General features: G+C 53.6%; 1 protein-coding gene across 6 annotated transcripts in view; it reads right to left on the minus strand.

Moving 5' to 3' along the window:
• Positions 1–3,285: 3,285 nt before the first annotated feature.
• Positions 3,286–20,245, minus strand: part of CORO2B (coronin 2B) — a 141,878-nt gene continuing 124,918 nt past the window's right edge. For 5 of the 6 annotated variants that reach the window (XM_019503932.1, XM_019503933.1, XM_019503929.1 and 2 more), the window contains 9 exons: positions 14,093–14,242; positions 12,590–12,808; positions 11,890–12,006; positions 10,604–10,708; positions 9,537–9,633; positions 8,295–8,407; positions 6,764–6,854; positions 5,934–6,073; positions 3,286–4,978 (listed from right to left, as the gene is read on the minus strand). In XM_019503932.1, the coding sequence (XP_019359477.1) occupies positions 4,847–4,978; positions 5,934–6,073; positions 6,764–6,854; positions 8,295–8,407; positions 9,537–9,633; positions 10,604–10,708; positions 11,890–12,006; positions 12,590–12,808; positions 14,093–14,242 (1,164 nt within the window). In that variant the 3' untranslated portion in view covers positions 3,286–4,846. The remainder of the gene's footprint in view (positions 4,979–5,933; positions 6,074–6,763; positions 6,855–8,294; positions 8,408–9,536; positions 9,634–10,603; positions 10,709–11,889; positions 12,007–12,589; positions 12,809–14,092; positions 14,243–20,245) is intronic. The other variant, XM_019503930.1, reaches the window with a different exon arrangement.

The raw sequence follows: 20,245 nt of genomic DNA on the forward strand, positions 1-20,245 counted from the left end.
GCCAGGAGTGACCAGGAATAACGGTCACAAGCTGGCAGAGGGGAGATTCAGGCTAGACATCAGGAGGCGCGACTTCACGGTCAGGGCGGCTAGGGTCTGGAACCAACTTCCAAGCGAAGTGGCGCTGGCTCCTACCCTGGGGGCTTTAAGACAAGGCTGGATAATTACCTGGCTGGGGTCACATGAGCCCAATATTCACTCCTGCCCGGGGGTTGGACTTGATGATCTACTTGGGTCCTCTCCGACCCTACATGTATGAATCTATGAGTTGGGGCTGGTCCTGCTTCAAGCAGGGAGTTGGACTAGCTGTGACCTCCTTGAGGTCCCTTCAACCCCCATTTTCTATGATCTTGTGATTCATTGCAATCCTGTTGTGCACAGCCGAGGATCCTGCTTGTGCCGCACCCCGCTCCTGTCCGCAGTGGCAGCAGGGTCTGCCACGATCACAGCGTCTTCCTCCTCATTGCACCACCCACATGTCTGGGCCTGGGACGGTCTCTCACCTCTAAAAATACCTCCTGCCCCTTCTATGTCCTTGCTTCTCTCCTCGGCCCTGTTGGGAAGCCGGCACTGCACAGCTGCACCATTCACCACTGCCCCTTCCTGTATTTCTAGCCACTTGCTGTACTGCAGCTAAGTCCAAGCTCCTGCCCTGTGGCGGACGTGATGACTTGGGGCTGTTTGTTCACTCCTTTACCTGCATCTATTTGGATGAAAAGCAGCATCAGACCCTGCCCCAAAAGGCCTGCTCTTAGCCCCGGGGTGCGTACAGATTCCCCTCCAAGCAGCACTTTTGCAACCCCGCTGTCTTGGACTATGTGAGTGCACAAGGGCAGCCACGCCAGGTACCGCATTTCAGGGCTGTGCGTGAGGCTTGCTGTGTTGGCAGAGGGGTGACGGCATTAACACGGGGAGTAAAAATGAACACGAAGCACTAATGAGAGGTGCCCGTTGAAACGGCGAACTAAAACGGCAGGCTTGCAGGAGCAGGATGGTGGTGTTGTGCCGTCTGCCACCTGCTGGGCGGTCTCCCGTGTCGAACAATATCGGTATTTGTGTACAAGATTGGTGTTTGTATACCTAAAAAGGTATACCAGACCTTTTGAGGTCCCAGAGCCCTACAACTGCAGTTCGTGAAACAAATTCTCAGCCTGAAGTTTCCAAGGCGCTAAAAAGCCCAGCTCCGTCTGGCGTGGAAAGCGGCTGTCACCAAACAAAAATCTTTGTGCTGGTGTTGGCAGATATGATAATCGGCTCGTTAATAGGCACCACAATGCCAGCCGTAATTGGGCTGAATACACATGGCGCAAGGGGCTGCAGGGAGCTGCTCTATCGTTTCTCTCACAAGCCGTTTAACAGGGTGGGGGGAGGCCTGGTTGAATAAGGCTGTTTTTCCAAGACGGGAGGTTTTCCGAAGTTGCAAAGACTCCCAGCATTTCCTTCCTTTGTGCGTTGGAAAAAAGCTCTGGAAAACAGGGACCGACTGCCTCTGCGCGTGGTGGAGACTGTCCTTTCTAGGGTGTCTCGGGCACAAGATGGCAGGGAGCGATGCACGGGCCTGGCTGGAGATATAGGCAGAAGGAAAGGCCCATGCAGAGAGACAGGCCCATGGCCATAGGAGATGAGCAGGCATCGCTTGCTCTCCGCTTGCTCAACCAGGCCTGGAGGAGGGTTTTGTATGAGATGAGGCTGGGCTACATGTCACGGGTGGGAGCCGGACCTGAGGGCCAGGGAGGCGCCAGGGAGGAGGAGTGCGAAGGCAGGTAGAGCAGCAGCCCAACGACCTGCGTCGCGGCCTGGCTGGTCCTGCAGGACCCCCAAACAGCTCCGAGCCACGCAGCCTCCCACAGAGACCGACATGACGCATGGAAAAACCTCCTCCCCCTCCACCAGCCATCGTTTGCAGCAGAAACCCCCCTCTCAGCCCACGTCCTCTGCAGCTGCGGCCAGCCCCAGGTGGGGGGCAGGGACCAGAGCCAACAGCTGGGGCTGGAGCAGGGAGAGGGGGGCTCCTCCGAGGCAGGCAGGTGGCTGCGCTGGCAGCTGAGGAGAGACCTGGCAGCTAATTGATGGGAAATGGCCATCAGCTGCAGAGGGAGGGGAGCCAGCTCCTTGCCTCCCCCCAGCTAAGCCGGGTTTCCGGGCTCTGCATTCCCCATCTTCCCGAGGAGGGACAGGGCCTTGTGCTGCAAGCTTGAGGCCACGTGGACAAGACCTGGCCATGCTAAAGGAGCTTTCAGGCGCTTTGCCAGCTGCCGGCACAGGCCTGGAGAGTAAGGCAGAAGCCTCTCGTGCTAGTTGCCCCAGCGTAGGGGGCGTCCCCCGAGGGGTCTCCAAGACCCCACACATCCCCGTGTCCCAGGGAGCCAAAGCTATAGGTGCAATGTTAAACCTGTCTTTCCTGGAGACCCCGAAGGTCAATAGGTGAGTGCTGCCGACAGTAGAAAACCTAGGCCAGGTTGCTTCCAGGCTTGGACGGCACATCTACATGTGTACTTGAATGTACATTAGCCTATTTTAATGTGCATTAAAGCTTCACTAAAAAAATGCAGTTAATGCGCATTAAAATAGGCTAATGCACATTAAGCATCACTTAAAAACTGTGCTCTTTAGTTAATGAGCATTAAGACAGGCTAATGCACATTTTCCTAGTGCCTCACAGTGGAAGTACTAGATTTAATGCACGTTAATTAAAGCACGTTAATGCACGTGTAGACATGCCCAGAGAGAAACAAGGGTTTTTGCATACAACTGAGAGGGGCTCAAAAAGGTAGTTTGTACTTTCAAAACACTTTCCACCTGGGTAAGAGCATAAGAACTGCCACGTACTGGATCAGCCCCTAGGTCCATCTTGCTGCCCAATCTGCTGTCAAAATCAGGTCCATCGCATCTCTCTGGGACCTGAGGAAGGTTAGGTGAGTGAATGATCCTGGGGGAACTTTTCAGAGACCTCTGGCTTTGGGAGCTGGGAGTCTACCTGCCTCTTGTGCCTTGGCACGTCCTCCACCTGGATATTTTTCAGCAGGCACCCAGAGGAAATGTGCTTCCTGCAGCACCCTCTGAGACTATTATCTCCCCTGTTCAGGAAACGTTAGTAAGCAAGCCCTCGGTTACTTGAAAACTTACTCCATGTCGTCCTCCTCCGGTGTGACATCTGAAGAGATTACCTGGACTTTAGTCCCTCCTGAGACCCCAGACTCACTCTAGGCTTTTGAAATAGCAAGTCCCCAGCTCCAAACAACTTGCTGGTTAAAAAAAAAAAAAAGAAAATCAAAGGAGACGTTGTCACTTGCAAGATCTGGTATCTTGAAAACATTTTATTTCATCACTATTTTGTGGTAGCATAAATAATAGCAAATGACAGCACATTTAACGGAAGGGAGGGAAAGCATTAGGTGCAGAGCGCTGTGTAAATTAACGTGGGGGTAGGGGAGAAAACTGTTGCACTGATAGTGCTGAGCAGTTAACGCCCTACTTCGTTTAAGTGAAAACATACCTAGGCAAACTAGCCGTATTTGGTGTTTGTCCCTGTATCGTGGGTCTAATTCACAAAACCATGATTGTATATGTATACATTAGATATGCATATACGTATATGTAGATACATATGCATATGTGTGTGTGTGTATAGTGCAGCTTGAACGCTCTGCAATTGCTTCACTTGGAACAGATATGCAGGAGGACGTACAGATTTACACATCCAGACTTCCCAGATTTACAATCCCATAGTCACAAAATGCCTCTCGGACAGAGTTTCACGGGAGCAATTCCCACCAATGTGGAGATTTTCATTAACAAGCCAGAGCTCATCTTCTTTTCTACAAGAGGTCGCCCCTAAAGAGGGAAGATTTGACGTGGGGAAGGGAGCAGCAGCACGCTCCTTTTCTGCTTTCCCATGCATATACAACGATGGCAGTCGTCACCGCTGTATATCCAGGAGGAAATGGGCAGCTAAGCTCCTCGTGAGAATAGACTGACAGTCCCAATGCCTGTAGAAAACCCAGGGTAGTTTAAAATGTATATATTGCATAGTGGCTGTGAACACATGTGTGCACCCACACACACATGCATGCACACGCATGTATGCACGCACTCCATGCCCCCCCCAAGGAGCTGTTACAGGTCCAGGTGGGTAAGCCTAAGGGACTGCTAAATGACGCTCTTGCAGCAACCGATCGTGAAACCTGGAGATTCGATTAGTGGGTCCCAGTTTCATGCGGAAAACACCGATTTGAACTGTTACCCCCTTCTCCCTGGCCTTTTGGCAACATGACGCCCCTGGCAAAAGGGAGGGGTTCATTTTTTTTTTTTTTGGCCGAACCTCCTTTAAAGAAAGGCCAGGACAGGAGGAGGTTGGGAGACCTTTTGTGAATGAAGCCCTTTACATACGTGCTAGTGCAGTGAATAATTCCAGTCTCGACGCCCGTCTGCATTCTCGGTCACATTTTGCATAGGAAACCGTCAACAGCAATTAACCACTTTGCTTTCTTAAGGGCACACTGCTTTTTACCTCTCATTTGCTCTACAGTTCAAGTGTCATTTCTGTTGTGCCCCACCAGTTAGTTCCAGAGTCTTTCGATATAGAGAATAAATTGCTCCTCTACTTACTCCAAGAAAAAACCCTGGGATATAAATACATATCCAGCTTCCTTTCATGCAGTAGCTTTCAGTTATAATGCACAGGCCATTTTAGTGCTAGATAAGACTACAAGGACATATTTCCAGTTAGCGTGTGGACTCTTGGCAGCTCACTTGACTTCTGGCTCATATTCTGTGTAAGTGGATACAGGGAAATTAAAGAGCGAGTATAAACAAAACGAGTTTATTTATAAAACGTCCCTTGAAGTTAATTATTCTTCGGGCTGTTGCGTAGATTTTTCAGCTCCAGCTGTAGCTGTCGAATCCTTATATCCTTCTGGGAGAGATCTTCCTTCAGCCGTCGGATCTCGTCTTGTTGTCGGAAAAACATTCGGAGGAGCTTAAGGGAAAGTAAAAATAGCGGTAGTACGCGGTGTTAACTTCTGTAGCGCCTGTTCACCCCCACAGCTCTGGTCCCCCCCCCATCTACGCAGGACCCCGCTTTCCTTGCAGGCGGTAGCTCTGCTCCCTTGAAACCCCTGCCCCTCTGCAGCCCAGCTCGCTTTGAAACCCCTGCCCCTCGTCGTCAGCAGTCAGTCCAGCTGCATGCGAAGGACCCGACAGCTGCAGGCCGGAAAAGAAAGTTAGCGCCAGACTCAGCGCCCTGACACGTTGCTCCGCGAGACGGGGTTGATGAATGCTACTGGGAGCTTCGTCTTGGATGCCCTGTGTTTAAACTGCAGCAGAGGCTCTCGAAAGCACAAACCGGTGGTTTCCAGGCTGCACTGCTGTCTTTTCCATTGAGAAAATCAGGACCTCCACCACTTGCCCGCAGCCCTCGATGGCCAAGCGGTGATGGAGGTCGCTGAGGTGATGGGCGGCTGATTTCCAAGGAGGATCAGCATCCCCAGCCTGCAGCTGCTGTGAAGGTCCAGGGGACCAGCACGGGAACAGCCCTCGAGTCCCTAGTTGTGATGGCGAGGTCTGTTTGCAAGCGATTCGGGGAGCCGCAAGTCTAAGGGGCAGCAGGACAGCGCGGGGGCGTTGCGTGCGCTCACCCGGGTGTCGGCAGCACCGATGCTGAGCACGCTGCAGACTAGCTTGTGCCGTCTCAAGCAGGGGAAAGGCTTCGAAGCTCTCGAAAAAGGGCCCTGAGTTTGACAGCACCCGGAAGGAGGCAGTCCTGGTATGTGACTGAGTTGGTTGAGACTGAATCCGGCCTCTTCTGACTTCCCAGAAAAGTCAGCAGAGCCAACCAGCTGTATTGCCCCGTGTTAGAGGAACCGGGCTTGCAGCTTTCCGCTCGGACAGGCGAGATCCGCCCCTTGAAGCCAGGCGGCATCCCCGCGTCTTACCTCGTTCTCGGTCCTAGGCGGCACATTTTCTAGCAAGTCTATCCCATTAACGACGACGCTCTTCTTCTCTCTTATCGGGGCCTTAAAGACCATTTTGGACGTCTTTTTATAGCCCTCTTTCAAAGACATCAGTATGGGATCTAGGGTGAGAAAACCAAGAGGGAAATGACCGCCTGCTCCGCTACACTGCACGACTTCGAGTTTCTTTCCTTTAAAAGGCCCTCCTCCCTTTTCACTTGCTAAAGTGCACTCCCCACCAGTTCGACCCCAGTGCAGGGCAATCCACCTGGAAGCCAAAACCTTCATGTCAAATCCCAGCTCAGCAACCGACCTATTATGTGACCTTCGCACCCCGCTTCTCTGCCCCGGTGCTTCCCATCCTGCCCTTTGTCTTGTCTAGTTTCACCACAAACCCTCCAGTGCAGGCATCCCCTCGATACACAGCGCACACTGACCAGGTAATACTGCTTAATATGTCCGTCCTCAGCTGTGACATATCTAAAGCAGATGATTTCACCCACACCTGCTCAGACAAGGTACGTCTGCATTGTCTTCGGCACGACAGCCCCCAAGCACAGCTGGAGCTGCCGGGGAGTACAACTATACGAACAAAGGTCTCTTAGAGACATGCAGCCTCCTTAACCCCAGGCAGAGCCCATCTGAAACGGTTCCTGCAGGCTTTCTGCATTAAGTGCATTCCCGCTGCTGCCAATGCACATGCCGGGGGGGCTGTCCCTGCGTCACGACTTCACGGCGAGTGTGGGGGACCAGCGGTTGTGTCGGGTATCAGAAAAAAGCAGGAGAGCCCCGCGCCGGGTTAGTTCATTTACCTCTGTTCATTCCACTCAGCCATTCATCCGGCGTAAGGGCCGGCTCCGTACCCGGAGTCATCGGGTAAATGTCCTCTTGGTACGTTTCAGACTGCAAACGGGGGAGAATAACGGTTGTCACCACCTCCATACGGTTGTCAGCAGCTGCTAGCCGCCTCTTTCAGAGACGGCTTGCTTGCCGGCGCACGGCTGCACAGACGGTCAGCAGCACCCCAGGAAAAAGAAATAACTAGCTGTGCTTGCCCCATTTGCTGAAATGGGAAGTCAAGAGTCCTCGCTGCTGCCTATTAAATACATGCTCGAATGAAAACAATACCCCAGCCAGGCTGAGCTGTGCCATGTGCTCCAATGCCGGCCTACGCCTCGGCCGTGCAGCGGACAAGGGAGTTCAGAGGCAAAACAACCACCAAAAGTTGCGTCCATCTGCCTAAAAACTGAACCGAAAACTTTGGGCTGGTTCCTGCTGCTGGGGAAACGGGCCAGGGCGCACCGAGCATACGGCCACTCATTGGAGATCCCGTTTCAAAGGCGAAGAGCGCACGCTCTGGGCACACAGCATGTAAAGGAAAATCTCCAAGGGAAATAAAATGAGGAAAGCTGCACACAAGGGAAAGGGGCCAAAAATATATTCCCTTCTCCACCCCTCTTCTCCCCCTCCCAACTCCATTTATCCGCCTGCAAGTGACTGGAAAGTTCAGAGGACAAAGGAAAACAGGGTCTGTCGAGTTGCTTCTGTTGGAAAAGCATTGCTGCCTGACCATCTTAAATCAGCCTCACACCCAGGGGTGGCTCGTATTTTTGTTTCAAAATTCAGGACCTTCCTAGTGACAGCTGGGCTTTGGCTCTTTGTCGTGCAGCTCAAGTGGGGGGGTTGATGTCCCAAAAACCAGCAGCGGCATGAGCCAGAACAATCCCAGGATCACCTCTTTAGGAAGAAATTGAGCACAGAGCAAGGGGTTCATGTCACTGCAAGCTGTGGGCATTATAAGAAAAAAAATTCCCAGCCGGGATGGAAGTTGGGATCTTAACCGAATAACTGGTGTACGAGGCAGGCGACATGGAGCTGGGCCCGCTGGAGAGGGCAGGGGGTCACCCACAGCCTGGAAAAAAGCAAGCTTGTGACACTAAGTTGTGAGCTAGGGATATGGCGAGCAGGTTCAGAGGGCATTTCCCAGGCAGCCAGGACAGATATTGTGGGCAGCAATATAACCCCCGAGGTGTTTCGTTTGCTATACACAGCTGGCCACGGCTCATTTGTCACCCACTGGATCTCCAGCATTTTCACCCGAATGCCTCTGATCCACGCACACGAGAGCCAGGCTCCCTGCACCATCTCAGGGCGAGCGACTGAGTCCCCATGGCTCTCACCTGGCAATCGTTCGAAATGCAGAACCCAGACTTCTTTGATGCAACTGGGGAGCAAAAATGCAGTGACCCCTGCTCTGCTGTCCCAACTTGCCTAGAGACAAGGCGTTAGCATGCCGAGTTCAGGGCCCCGAGCCAAAGTGCCGATTTCCACTGAAGTACTCACCCTTCTTGGCACGATCATTGAGATTGGCTCAATCAGACCCTTCAAGGTAACGAGCTTGTAGAACCTGAACACCTCGCACGCGGACACGTCCAGCCCGTGCTTTGGCATCACACCTGTTGGAGAGTGCATGCGTGAGCAAGGGGCCTTCCACTCGCACTGCAGTGGGCAAGGGCTCTGGCAACGTGGGTGCATTTTCTCAGTGAGGAGATTGCCAGCGGAGGCCCACGAGCGGGTGCCTGCGCTGCATGCCAACGTCACGAGACGTCATGTCAGCCCTGACATCATTGCATGTAAAAGCCACAGTCAAAAAAAGCATCATTATTTCCTATAGAAAATTTGCAGGGCTTCACAAATGAAGACGAGCCGCCAGCGTGTTGTACAAGGACGTGATTCTCTGCCTTTTGCTTAAAAGCGAGGTGTTGATGAGGGCTGTCTTGTACCACTCTCGTAACCTAGAGCCTGCCAGTGCTGCCAGTGACTTCAGCTTAAGTTGTAGGGGCCTGTCCTTCAACACTCGGCGCTACAACTCCTGGCGGGCTTGCTGCACGCCCAAGGTATGGACAGACAGCTCTGCAAAGCCGTGACCGCACGGTAACCTGGAGCTTTTCACATCAGACCCACATGACACGGGTCTGCAACTGCTTTCAGGCCGGCTCAGGACGGAGCGAGCTGCTAGCAAAGTGCCCCAACGGCATGGCGGCTATACCGCCAAAAAAACCTTTTCACATGCAGGCTTGCAACCAGCTGAGAGTGGGGCAGGTGCAGTGATCAGGGCATAGCACTGGCAGCAACCAGGGGAATATGAAACAGGTGGATCTTATATGCAGTAATGGTGGGGAACCACACGCTGCCTGAGGTTGCATATTAAAGATTTAGGACTACCGGTGGGATGAGTAATTGTACATGCATTTTCTTTGGAAATGGAGGACTACAGGTGGGGTGAGTAATCGTCCATGCATGTTCTTTGGAAATGGAGGATACATTCCTGCCATGGGAAGAGCCACACATATTAAATACCACCCTGAAAACCACTGCAATCCTAAACTAATTTTCCAGCAAATAATCAGCTACCTAATGGCACAGAACATATTTGAACAGTGAAAGTCAGCGCGGTGCAGACAGCATGGGGCTTTTTTTTTATGCAAAGCATGTTTACCAGCAAAATTGAATTATAACACTTCAGTCTTTTTTTGAGTAGGAGTGCCCAACGGGAAGAACGATCCATACCATGCGAGCCCTTACCCAGTCCTTTCTGTGGGGCGGGAGAGCGAAACTCCATGAGATAATTCAGGTAGGGCTTCTCCGAGCTGATTTCGTAGTATCGGATGTTCCCATCTCCCTGGGGGGTGGGGAACAGAGGTAAGTTTAACAGCGGGTTGTGCAAGCTGTACGCAAATGAAAGGGCTGGTTCAGAGGAGCATCACAGGACGCCGCCCATCATGCTGCGTGGGAAGCATACCGTGCATGGGAGGATGCAGCCCCCCGAGCCAGCCCGTGCAGGGTCTTGGTGCAGCAGCTGCATTGTTTGGGAAGGGAGACTGGCAGGGTGACTGGAGGTTTTCCTAGCCACACTCCCCACACAGCAGATGTTTGCTAAGGGGCTACAAACACAACTTCACCAGGCACAGCCTGTGCCTGGGCATTCGACCGCGCATGCTCCAGCACAAACAGACACGATACCGGAGCGCAGCTAAAGCAAGGAGCATCCTTTAACCAATCCGAGCGGCTGGGACACGTGTTAAAACCAGGCCTGGCCCATCCTGGAGGAGCAACAATGAGCAGCAAGCAGGGCTGCGATGCACAGGCAGGGAGCCACCGTGCTGACATTTATACGCGCGCTCCCGGCAAAGCACACGCTGTGCGTTACGCGGGGCCATACGCTGGCTCTGGCAGGGGCCCGTATGCAGCCAATAGGAAACCCATTGCATTTAAATTTTTTCGGGGCCTCCTGTCTGCGGTGCAGTATTTGCATCCTGGATGGCTCTTTCCAAAGCTGTCTGGAAGCATCGGCTAGCCGGGCTGCAAAGGGGGCAGGTGATCCTTCACAGAGACTTGGGCACATCTATCGCTCCCAGGAGCAGCTCCATCGACACACGACACACCGCCGAGGCCAAATCCAAAGGCGCGACTCCAAATCTGCGCTCACGAAAGCTTGATCAGCCTCTCGGCCCCAGTGTTTAAATGTAAATGCGCTCGTCAGAGACGGGCCCCTTTGCTTGCTTGCCTTTGGGAGATGATCGAAACTCCGCTAAGTCAGTCTCGGCCTTAGTGCCACGTGTCGCTTTGTGGCCTGACGCAAACCAACGTACCTTTCCAGCCAAGTACAGCATGTGCGTGTCAGCATCGTAGAAAGGGAACAGGAGCCCTGAGAGCCCGTCGATCTCCTCCTCTATCAGGGGCATGGACAGGTCTTCCTGTACGGGGAGGAAAGCACTGAATGCATCAGCAAAGCATCACAGCAGAATTGCACAGGTGCTTTGCACTAAATGCAAAGTATCAGCAAAGCAACACAGGTTTTGCACAAGCGGGGTCCACTGGTGGGCGATGTCTGGGAAACCTGGGCAAACCTGCCATCCTCCCCCAGCGCTGCCAGGGGAAGAAGTATCATACGAGTCAGAGGGGAGGGGGAGACTGAGGCCACTGTCTGGACCCTGGACACATGGAGCAAAAAGTGGCTAGTTAAGGTCTTGTGCAAGTGCACTGCTGGGCCCTGGATGTGTCCCGGGTCCGTAGGGGATGCAGTACAAGCAGGATCCAGCCACCCCTCAGCCCGGAGCTGTGCTGGGTGCTGGCGTTGCTGCGCGGTTTGTGCCTGAGACCCAGTCTGGGCCAGCGTGGGCTGGGCTCTGAGCAGGGAGGGGAGGCAGAAGGAGAAAGGAGGAGAGTGCAAAGCACTTTCTCCCTTTCTCTCTCCCGAGACAGGTCTGGGGGTAGTGATGGTCTGCAGGGCGCGGACCCTGACCTCCGGGGGCAACCGGTCCCCAAAGCGGACAGGGCCACGGCCACATCCCCAGTGCACGGACAGACTCAAACTCTTCGGTCTACAAGGCTGTGCATGATGTCAAAGGCGAGGGCGGGAAGGTTTGCTGGGCTGGGGCCGGTCAGCTCACATCTGCCTTAACTAATTGTGCACGCCAAGCTCCAGCTTCCCAGCCAGCCCTCCACTGGAGGCTGGCCCAGATTCTCCGAGTTATATAAAGACCTATGCAGCATCCCTTAGGAAACAAGGAGGAGCAAAGAAACCACTCCGCATGTGCTTGGTTTTTGGTTGCTACAAGAGGCATCTCGATCGCGTCTCGTGCCGGGGGATGCTGCAGCTCCCGAGGGACGTGGAAGTCAACAAGAGCTGAATTAGGCACCTAATTCCTGCCAGTCTGCTGATGGAGAGCCCATTCCCACCGAGGATCCCAGCTCTTTACCAGCGTCGATGAATTCAGATGCAGGAAAGCATTGCCGCCAGGCAGGTGTCTGCATGCTGCGGATGGCACCGGACACCTGGACGACTTGCCCCCAGTCACCTAAGCCTGCACGGAGCAGGGCGCGGACCCTTGGACCCGCCCGCGTGCCCCCTCCGCCGCCGGGGAGGGCTGCTGACCTGGTCCCAGAGCGCGATCTGCCTCGTGTTCCACCGCGACACGCCGGTCGTGAGCAGCCGCTTCATGTTCCCGAGGAAGACCACCCGGTTCACGCGGTGGTTCTTGCAGCTGGCTTCCTGGAAGGAGAAGAGGCCGGATGTGCTACGCGGGCTGGGCGGCGGCACCTTTCAAGCGCCCTGATCTCTAGGCGAGCTACGGTGGAAACCCAAGCCCCGGAGTTGGGGAGCGTGACCCTCCAGGGGATCTCGGCCCCGGGCGTCCCGCACGATCCCCCGCTCTCTGCACGGCCTCTGCAAGCTGCATTCTCCCCTCGTCCTTCCTCTCCTCCCGCGCTGCAAACTGTGAGCTCGGTGCTCATGCAAGGGTCCCAGCAAAGAAGGGAGGGAGCAGTGTCTGTGATGGGTTTGGGGGCTAAAACGGGGCCGGATCCCTTCTACTGTCTTGCCTTAAATGTCTATGTTGACATTTGAGACTCCGACGCTTCTCGAATATCGTACACATCCCTTCCCAGGGCCCCTCATTCCTCGGGAGCTCTTCCCTCACGGCGCGCTTACGGTGAGCTTAAAATTGTTTCCTCCCACCGCCCCCAGCTTTTCCCCAGCTGTACATGTCAGGAACGCAACTACCAACTTTGGAAACCCTTCACTGAATAAAGCCTAAGGCTGCGTGTGCATTTGCCAGAAATAACAGATGCCTTTCCTGGGACTTCCTTGAGACAGATCCTTGGCAACTCTTCTGCACCCAGCTCTTCACCTGAAGCACTCGGCCCGAGCGCGGCTCGATGACTCGCAGCTTCTTGTCTTTGCAAGTGGTAGAGAGCAGGCTGCCGTCGGTGTTGAAGGACATGCAGAGTATGACGTCCGTGTGGCAGTCGATCATCTTGACCGGCTCCCCGATGTCCAGGTTCCAGATGAGAACCTGGAGGGAAACGAGGAAGGATTATGTTAACCCTCATTTGCAAAAGAAAAATTCAGTGCCAAGGCTCCTTTGCCCGCACGTGGCAATACATCGGTGCAAGACCGCGCCTGGCTCGGCGCTTACGCCCGATTGCAACCCCCAGCATGAGCACGTGGGTGTCATTTGAGCCAAACCAGCAGACTCCGGCCCTGGGAAAGCCAGCTGCGCCGTGCCCACCCAAGCTGTGCTCATGCGCAGAAGATGGGCATGCCAGGCCGATTTGATCTCTTTAGCATTCGTGTGATATCAAGGAAGGTAAAGGATAACTTCTGGTCGTAGCCGTGTGTCGTTCTGCCGTCAGAAGGACTCTGAACCTGGCAGTTTGGGGCTCCGTGTTTATTGGCCCTCCCTGGTTTCCCTTGCAGCTTTTGTTCAGCAGATCAGTAAAAAGACAGGCCCTTTTCACCCCAGCAAACTCAAGCTGGGTGAGCTGGGTTCTGCTGTCACGACACGCGACCACCCAGCCAACGTGTCCCGTGGTCCAAATGAAACGGCCGGTTGCATCCCCACCACCCCAGCCCCGCGTCCCACAGAAAAGGAGCAAAAGTCCTGCAGGATCAGTGAAGCAACAAACCCACTCCCCGCAGCTATTTCTGCAATCCCTTCTTGAGGCAGGATGTTGGAAACATGGGTGATCTGGTTTGGCTGCACAACGCGGACGAGTCTGGGAGCACAGCCACGAGCGTAAGAGCTCGAGTTCAGTGCTAGCTTTGCAGGGTGACCAAAGTACACGCGAGTTTTACATGAGCATTATGCAGACAGAAGGCCACTATGACTAGGTAAAAGGAAAATATCACTGTCTGCTCTGTGTCCTCATGTTAGTCCATGCCAAGTTCTCTGGGGAGCAAGATCCCAATGCACCTGCCTCAGCAGATCCTGGATCTCGAGTGCATTTTCATTGCATTGATTAGCAGGGAGTGGTAGAAAGACCCGAGAAGGAGAAGCGACCATGACAAAAAACAGCAAAAGGCTTGGCCAACTGTGATTTCGATCTTTCAAGACCCTTCAGAGAACCGGGGCCAGGTCCACACTGGTGCAGCCATATCGGTCGGGGTGGGAAGGGCGAGATCTTTGCCCAGAGCTGCGTTGGTGGCATAACATAAGAAAAAAACGTGCTTTTCCTGCAGTGGCTGGTTTTGCTCAAGGGGTAGTGTGACTGGGCCACTGTTTTTACTGGAGCTATACTGGTAAAGAGCGGTCCCAGCTACAGCCGAGCGTAGCTCGAACTCTTCCGGTGTACTTCACCTTGTAGTCGTAGCCCGCGCTGAACAGGATGTTGTTGGCGGTCGGGTGCCATTCAACGAGCCCGACCCGCCGGCTGTGCCCGTACAGCTCGAGGACGGCGTCTGTCAAGTTGCGCTTTAAGCCTCCATCTGGAATTTCCCATATTCGCACCTGAAAGGACAGCGGGAGCAAAGGTTATCGGGAGGAGACATCTCTGCCCTGATCTGAGAGGCCTCCGAGAGCCTCCTTTTCTCTGCCGAGTCTCCATTCGCTAGGCTCTCCCCCAGGAGATCATCAGGATCCCCGAATGCTATGGGAGAAACGGGGCTGAGCGTGTGCAAAGGCAGCGCGCTCACACCATCCCCTCATTCCCGTCTGTACAGGGTGGGTTTGTATTCCCCCCTCCCATCTCCCGTGTCCCCAACCTGCTCCCCGAATTCTGGCTGGCAATGGGAAGGCAAAGCCTTGGTTTTCTTCCGCAGAGATGGGCTGGCGGGTCTAGTCCTCTAAGCCGTGCGAGGGAACTGCAATGGCTGGTAAAGAGGACCCGGCGTGCACCTGGTGCCCATAACGCAAAGTGAAAAGTAATGCAAAAAGATACGGCAGAGCCCTCAAAAACCAGCACCTGAAAGATATGCCACTCACTCGTCTGCAAGTGCACACGTGCACACCCCCGGGGGAAAGAAATCCAACCTCGCAAGAGACCTCCTGAAGAACCAGAATGAAGGACTTCAAGATTTAGTGCTGTTGCTGGATAGCAATAGTGGCAGCAATATATTTCGTGCTGTTTGTGCTGCCATAGCTGGGCAAACCATCTTCACTAGCTTTCGTATCTGGGGAGCGAGTATTGTGAAAGCCGGTACCCATTTGCTGTTAGCAGCTGCCTGATGGACGGCCTTGAACTACTGGAGCGAACTGGGGAAGACGGTTATGTGATATCCTTGTTTTGCCATTTAGCATGGAGTTAAAAGGGTCACTCGTGACTCACGTAGCTTCAGTTCAAAACAGGACCGCACCTGATCTCGGTCTGGTAGGGCAAAGTGACACCCCTGATGGTAGTCAAGATAGTTGGTGCGCGGCGTTCAATCACCAGCTGAAATCCTCAAGGAACGATTGTGCCTTTGCATGAGCCGATCACAGCAATTGTAGGAAAGTTGGGCTGGAAGGGACTCGCAAGGTCATTTAGTTCAGCCCTCTGCTCAAGGCAGGACCAGCCCTAACTACACCATCCCAGGCACGCGTCTAAGCTGCTCTTGAAAACTTCCAAGGATCCACCAATTCTCTGGGTGCTTATTGCAATGCCTGACCCCTCTCCTAATCTCCAACCTACATTTCTCCTGCTGCAGCTTGAGGCCATTGCTCCTCATCTTGCAGAGCCACAGAGAAAAAGCCATCTCCATCCTCTCTGTAATTGCCCTGCAAAGGTCTGCTCTGCCCGATCCGCATCTAGCATTCACAAAGCTGTAAACGCACACGCACACACTCGACCGATACCTGCTGTCACGCCACTGACTTCGGCGTGGGCAGAGCAGCGCGCACGGCCTATGCTACTTCTCCGAGGAGGAGAAACAACACAGAGAGGCTGTTGCATTGCAGGGGGATTCACAGTTGCATGGGCATCATTAAACAGGGTCCCCAGTGGCTGCTAAATTGTAATGGCCTTTCAGACAAGTGGAGTCAGGGCAAAGCTGAGTGCTTCCGAGGCCTGCACAACTGCTGAGGACATCAAACAAAACCCAGGAAGAAACATTTGGAAGATAACGGGTGCACCGTGCAGGGAAAGACAGGGTTATTTGAAGACTTCTCTCCTCTTCATCTCCGTCACAGGGCACCGGTGCGGGTCTGAGCCCACATCAGCCATGCCACTTCTGTCGAATTCGGTCAAAGAGCCTTTTTTGATTCGTTTTTCTGCAGAGCACCGCGGTAGTACAGGACACTCGGAAAATGGCATCTCAAGACGTGCTGGGTGGACCTAAGGCATTGGTTGAATTCAGGCTGGCATGCTCTGTGCCGCTTAACCACCCGGACGGAGACAAGCAACGGCTCGGACATGCTGAAACTCTTAGCTCTGCTCAAGTGCTTGGATGTTGGTGTCACAAGAACGGCACTTCCTTCACATCTGTTCCTATAGTTCAGATCAGAGGACGACACCATTGCACTTGAGGTTTCCCTTGCACCCAGCTGCTTATTGCTCCAGCTCAACACAAATCTGGCCTGCAGCCAGAGGTACGACGGTGGGACTGAGAAGGCCGAAGCAAGAGCGCAGCGGTATGGAAAGCATCTGAAAATCTGTGCGGTGGAGAGCTATTCTCAAGCCAACGGGAAAGCATGGAAATCTTCCAAAGGGAGCTGTAAAGGCAGTGACCGAGGAAGCTGATACCAGACTAAATATTGGGGAGAGGCCTGTTCTCTCTATCTGGCATGTGCAACGCGATAGTGACCCTGGGGACTTGCTGGAAGAGGAACGTAAAGTTGTGAAAACATCTGGTCGGACAAGAAGCAAGTAGCATTGTGATGGCAGAAGCGCATCCCAGATCATGGGGGAGAAGCAGTTTTCCAGAGGGGGTCGGGAGGACGCTATTAATGGTGCAACCACAGAGCGGGGCGAGATGGGGAATGGTCAGCTTCTGCCTTGTCCATCAGGACTTGTCCTCTGAGTCGGGACAGAGGTGTACAATCCTGAAGCAGAAAGCTAGCTTCCAGATCTGCCAGCCTGCAAAAAAAATCAGCCGCTGAACCGTCTGCTTGAAACCCGGTATCTATGTCGCAGGCTGTGCAAGGCCTAAGTTATCGATCGCTGGATCACACCGGCCGAAAGGGCACGCCGGGACAATAAAAACAGTAGCTAAAAGGTCAAGCTTACAAAGTAGGAGCCTGCACAATCTGAATTGCACAGATACGCCCGAGATGGGCATCGGTGAGACAGCGAAGATGGACATCCCCACGCAACGAAATCCAAGCGGCGACTACGATTGACAGGACACGAAAGACACATGGCGAGTTGCCCCGCAGGCTGACTGCCCCGGCACGGATGGGCCCAGACTCTCCTGTCACTTCGATGCATTACACAGCGGTCTGGCGCCTTGGAGGGTCCGGATTTGAGTCCGTGAGAGGAGACGAGAGTAAGGCCCAGGGCATCCATGTGAGAGCGGAGCTGGGGAGCGAATGGACGTAGTCATAAAAATCCCTATGTGCTTTACAAAAATGAAAGAAAGGAGTCCAGCTGAGACAGGGTAGGCTTGACTCTAGATTTGCAAGCCTCAGGATGCAATCCAAGCAGCACAACAAGCCTGACACGCCCGGCGGGTGGATAGTCCTCTCGGCCTGTGCCAACCACTACCAATGGCGTGCAATTAGCAGCCCAGACGCTCATTAGGGCCTGTCAATGCCAAGGCTACTACTGGGGGCAAGGGGTTACAAGGTCAGCAGCCTTAATGAGGTGCGAACAGCTGAAAGCAGGTTGTTCCCGGCTAGGATGAGCACACAGAGGTTGATTGCTTTAATTAGCGGCTCTACTACTGACATCATCAGGATCCTCAAATGCTGTGGGAGAGCTGGGGCTGAGTGTGTGCAAAGGCAGCACGCTCACATCACCCCCTCGTTCCCGTCTGTACGGGGTGGGCTCGTGTAGCCTTCTCCCATCTCCTTTGCCCCCAACCTGCTGATGACTAGTGCCGTTTGCACTATTCAAATGGCTGCACACCTCCCTTAAGGGCACCGTAAGTGGCTTGTACTGTATTTCAGAAGTCAAATATCTATGGAGAACTCCAAGGAATAGGTTAAAATCCAAAAGCTGAACCTTCTGGGCTAAAGTCTGCCCTTTTTCCCACTGTAAAGCCAAGTTAATTCCACCAAATCAACGGGCATTTGCATTAAAGTGTGCGTGTGAGAGACAACCCGGGTGCATCTCTAAACAGCGGGCTCCACGTGTTCCCGAGGCAACATGAACTGCTGGAGAGAAGACACTTTGCCTATGCCAAAGAAGTGGAGGAGCCCATAAAACCACGGGAGAGAAACTTCGCTAGGTTCACCGCAGAAGTGGTGCAAGCCCACAAAGAGGCTGCCAGCTCATGGTTTTAGCTAGAACCACGGGGACGGGACCCCTGTTTGCACTGCGGCCCCAGGTGTTCAAGGCTGATCTAGAAGCATCCTATTGAAGATGGTGGCCAGCTGCAGAAGGTGCCAGGTCTTTCTTCCAGATAGAGGAAGTGCAAAAGCAAAGCCAGAGCGGTTACTGCCCTCCATGCACTCAGGCTGAGCTTTGACCAACTGGTCGCGCTCTTGCAAAACTTCCGGGTGTGCTCTGGGGTTAATTTATACAGGGCCTCTGCAGCGTTCGCTCGGCTGGCGACCTGCAACATGCTGACAGCCTAAAAAGCGGCCTTGGAAAGCTGCCACGCTACAGATCGAGCAGGTGCTCACGTCAGGAGCAGGTAAAATAGTAATGAAGCTCTGCAGAGTGTGCAACCGAGCCGCCGGTAGAGAGAGAGGCTGGCTTGTTCTCTCCTAACGTGCTGAAACCTCTCTCCAGATGCATCTTCACCTTTCACTCGATGGTTTGCCGTGAGAGAAGAACAGCATTGCAAGGTAGCAAGCACCACTTATATCAGCGCGCGGGGAAGGGATGGGTTGGGAGGGTCAAAGCCTTGTTAAACCGTCTGATATCTCTCCTTCTTTCGGTGATGGCACGCAGAAGAGAACTGTAATGGAAACTCAGGAGTCTTGATTCGGGGCCCCGAGGGCCTGTCTGGCTGGGCAACTCGTGCCTGGCAATCTGCAATGTGGCACCACGTTTGCAGCCTGTGTCCGTTGCAGCTGCACCGTCTCTGGGATCCCCACAATAGTGTCTTTCCCGTGACGTCTTTCCAGTCTTCAGCCTGTGACTGTCATAATTGAGGCAGTTTCCTAGTTATCTTTCATCCCAGAATGGGGTCACCGTGGCCTGCGATCTGGCCACTCTGAGACCAAATACAGCAGGACCACCGTTCCCCATCTGATGCAGTGGTCAGAAGGAAGCTGGTCAGAAAACAAGGCAAAAACCTGAAGTTTTAGGACTGAGTTTCCTTCCACTGTGGGATGATAACTCTACTGTCAGGACAGCGAGACCCTTGAGAGCCAGTGCCCCAGCAGGCAGGGAGTTCACCCACCTGGTCTGGAGCAGGCATTTGAAATGGAGACTCTCATACTCCAAGGTCATGCGCTAACAACTGGAGTAACCCCTCTTCAGCTGTTCCACTTTGTAGAAATAAATATATATTCATTAAGCCCAAAAGATCTATTGGGAGACAGCAAAGGGCTGTCAGTTCAGTGGTGGGAACATTTACTGGGATGAAGGAGATCCAGGATCAAGTGTTCAGTCCGCCTGGTTTTAGAGCAGGGACTTGAACCTGGGGCGCCCATATCCCAAGGGAGCGCCTAATCATCGTGCTATTGGCTACATGGAGATCACTGGGTTTATAAAATGCAGGCACATAAAGAATAAGAAGAACTAACACCAAGTTTTATGGTGGAGCAGTAGATGAGAGAGTCTGCAGAAGAGAAGACTGAGGGGGTTGAATAGCAGCCTTCACCTCCCTGCCGGGGGGCTGCAAAGAGGATGGAGCTGGACTGGTCTCAGTGGGGGCAGACGACAGGACAAGGGGCAATGGGTTCAAGCTGCAGCAAGGCAAGTTGAGGATGGATATTAGGAAAAACTCTCACGAGGAGGGTGGTGAAGCACTGGAGCAGGTTACCCAGAGAGGTGCTTGGAGGTGTTTAAGACCCAGGTAGACGAAGCCTTGGCTGGGATGATGTAGTTGGGGCTGGTCCTGCTTGGAGCAGGGGGTTGGACTAGCCGTGACCTCCCAAGGTCCCTGCCAGCCCTCATTTCCCATGTTTCTATGGGTGTCTGCAGGCTTTGAGTTGCTCTCCAAGTGACTGATTAACAGCTACTATTAACTACCTGCTGCCTGAGGGCCCATTTCCCAATTCCCAGCCCCTCAGTCTCCTGTTACGGAGCTTCTTTAAATCACAACTTCTGTCACTTCAGCCTACTCAGGAGGTGCCGTTCTCTCACCTGCCCCCAGTCTGGGGCTGAGGAAGTTTACATCGGGACATACATTCCCACAAAAGTTTTGGTTGTGATGCATCTGTGCTTGCCAGCTAAAAACCTTTTACTTGCAACACCCCCCCCCC

Source organism: Gavialis gangeticus, unplaced genomic scaffold (genome assembly GCF_001723915.1).
Source record: "Gavialis gangeticus isolate Ggan-Ray unplaced genomic scaffold, GavGan_comp1, whole genome shotgun sequence".
Classification (NCBI taxonomy): Eukaryota; Metazoa; Chordata; order Crocodylia; family Gavialidae; genus Gavialis; species Gavialis gangeticus.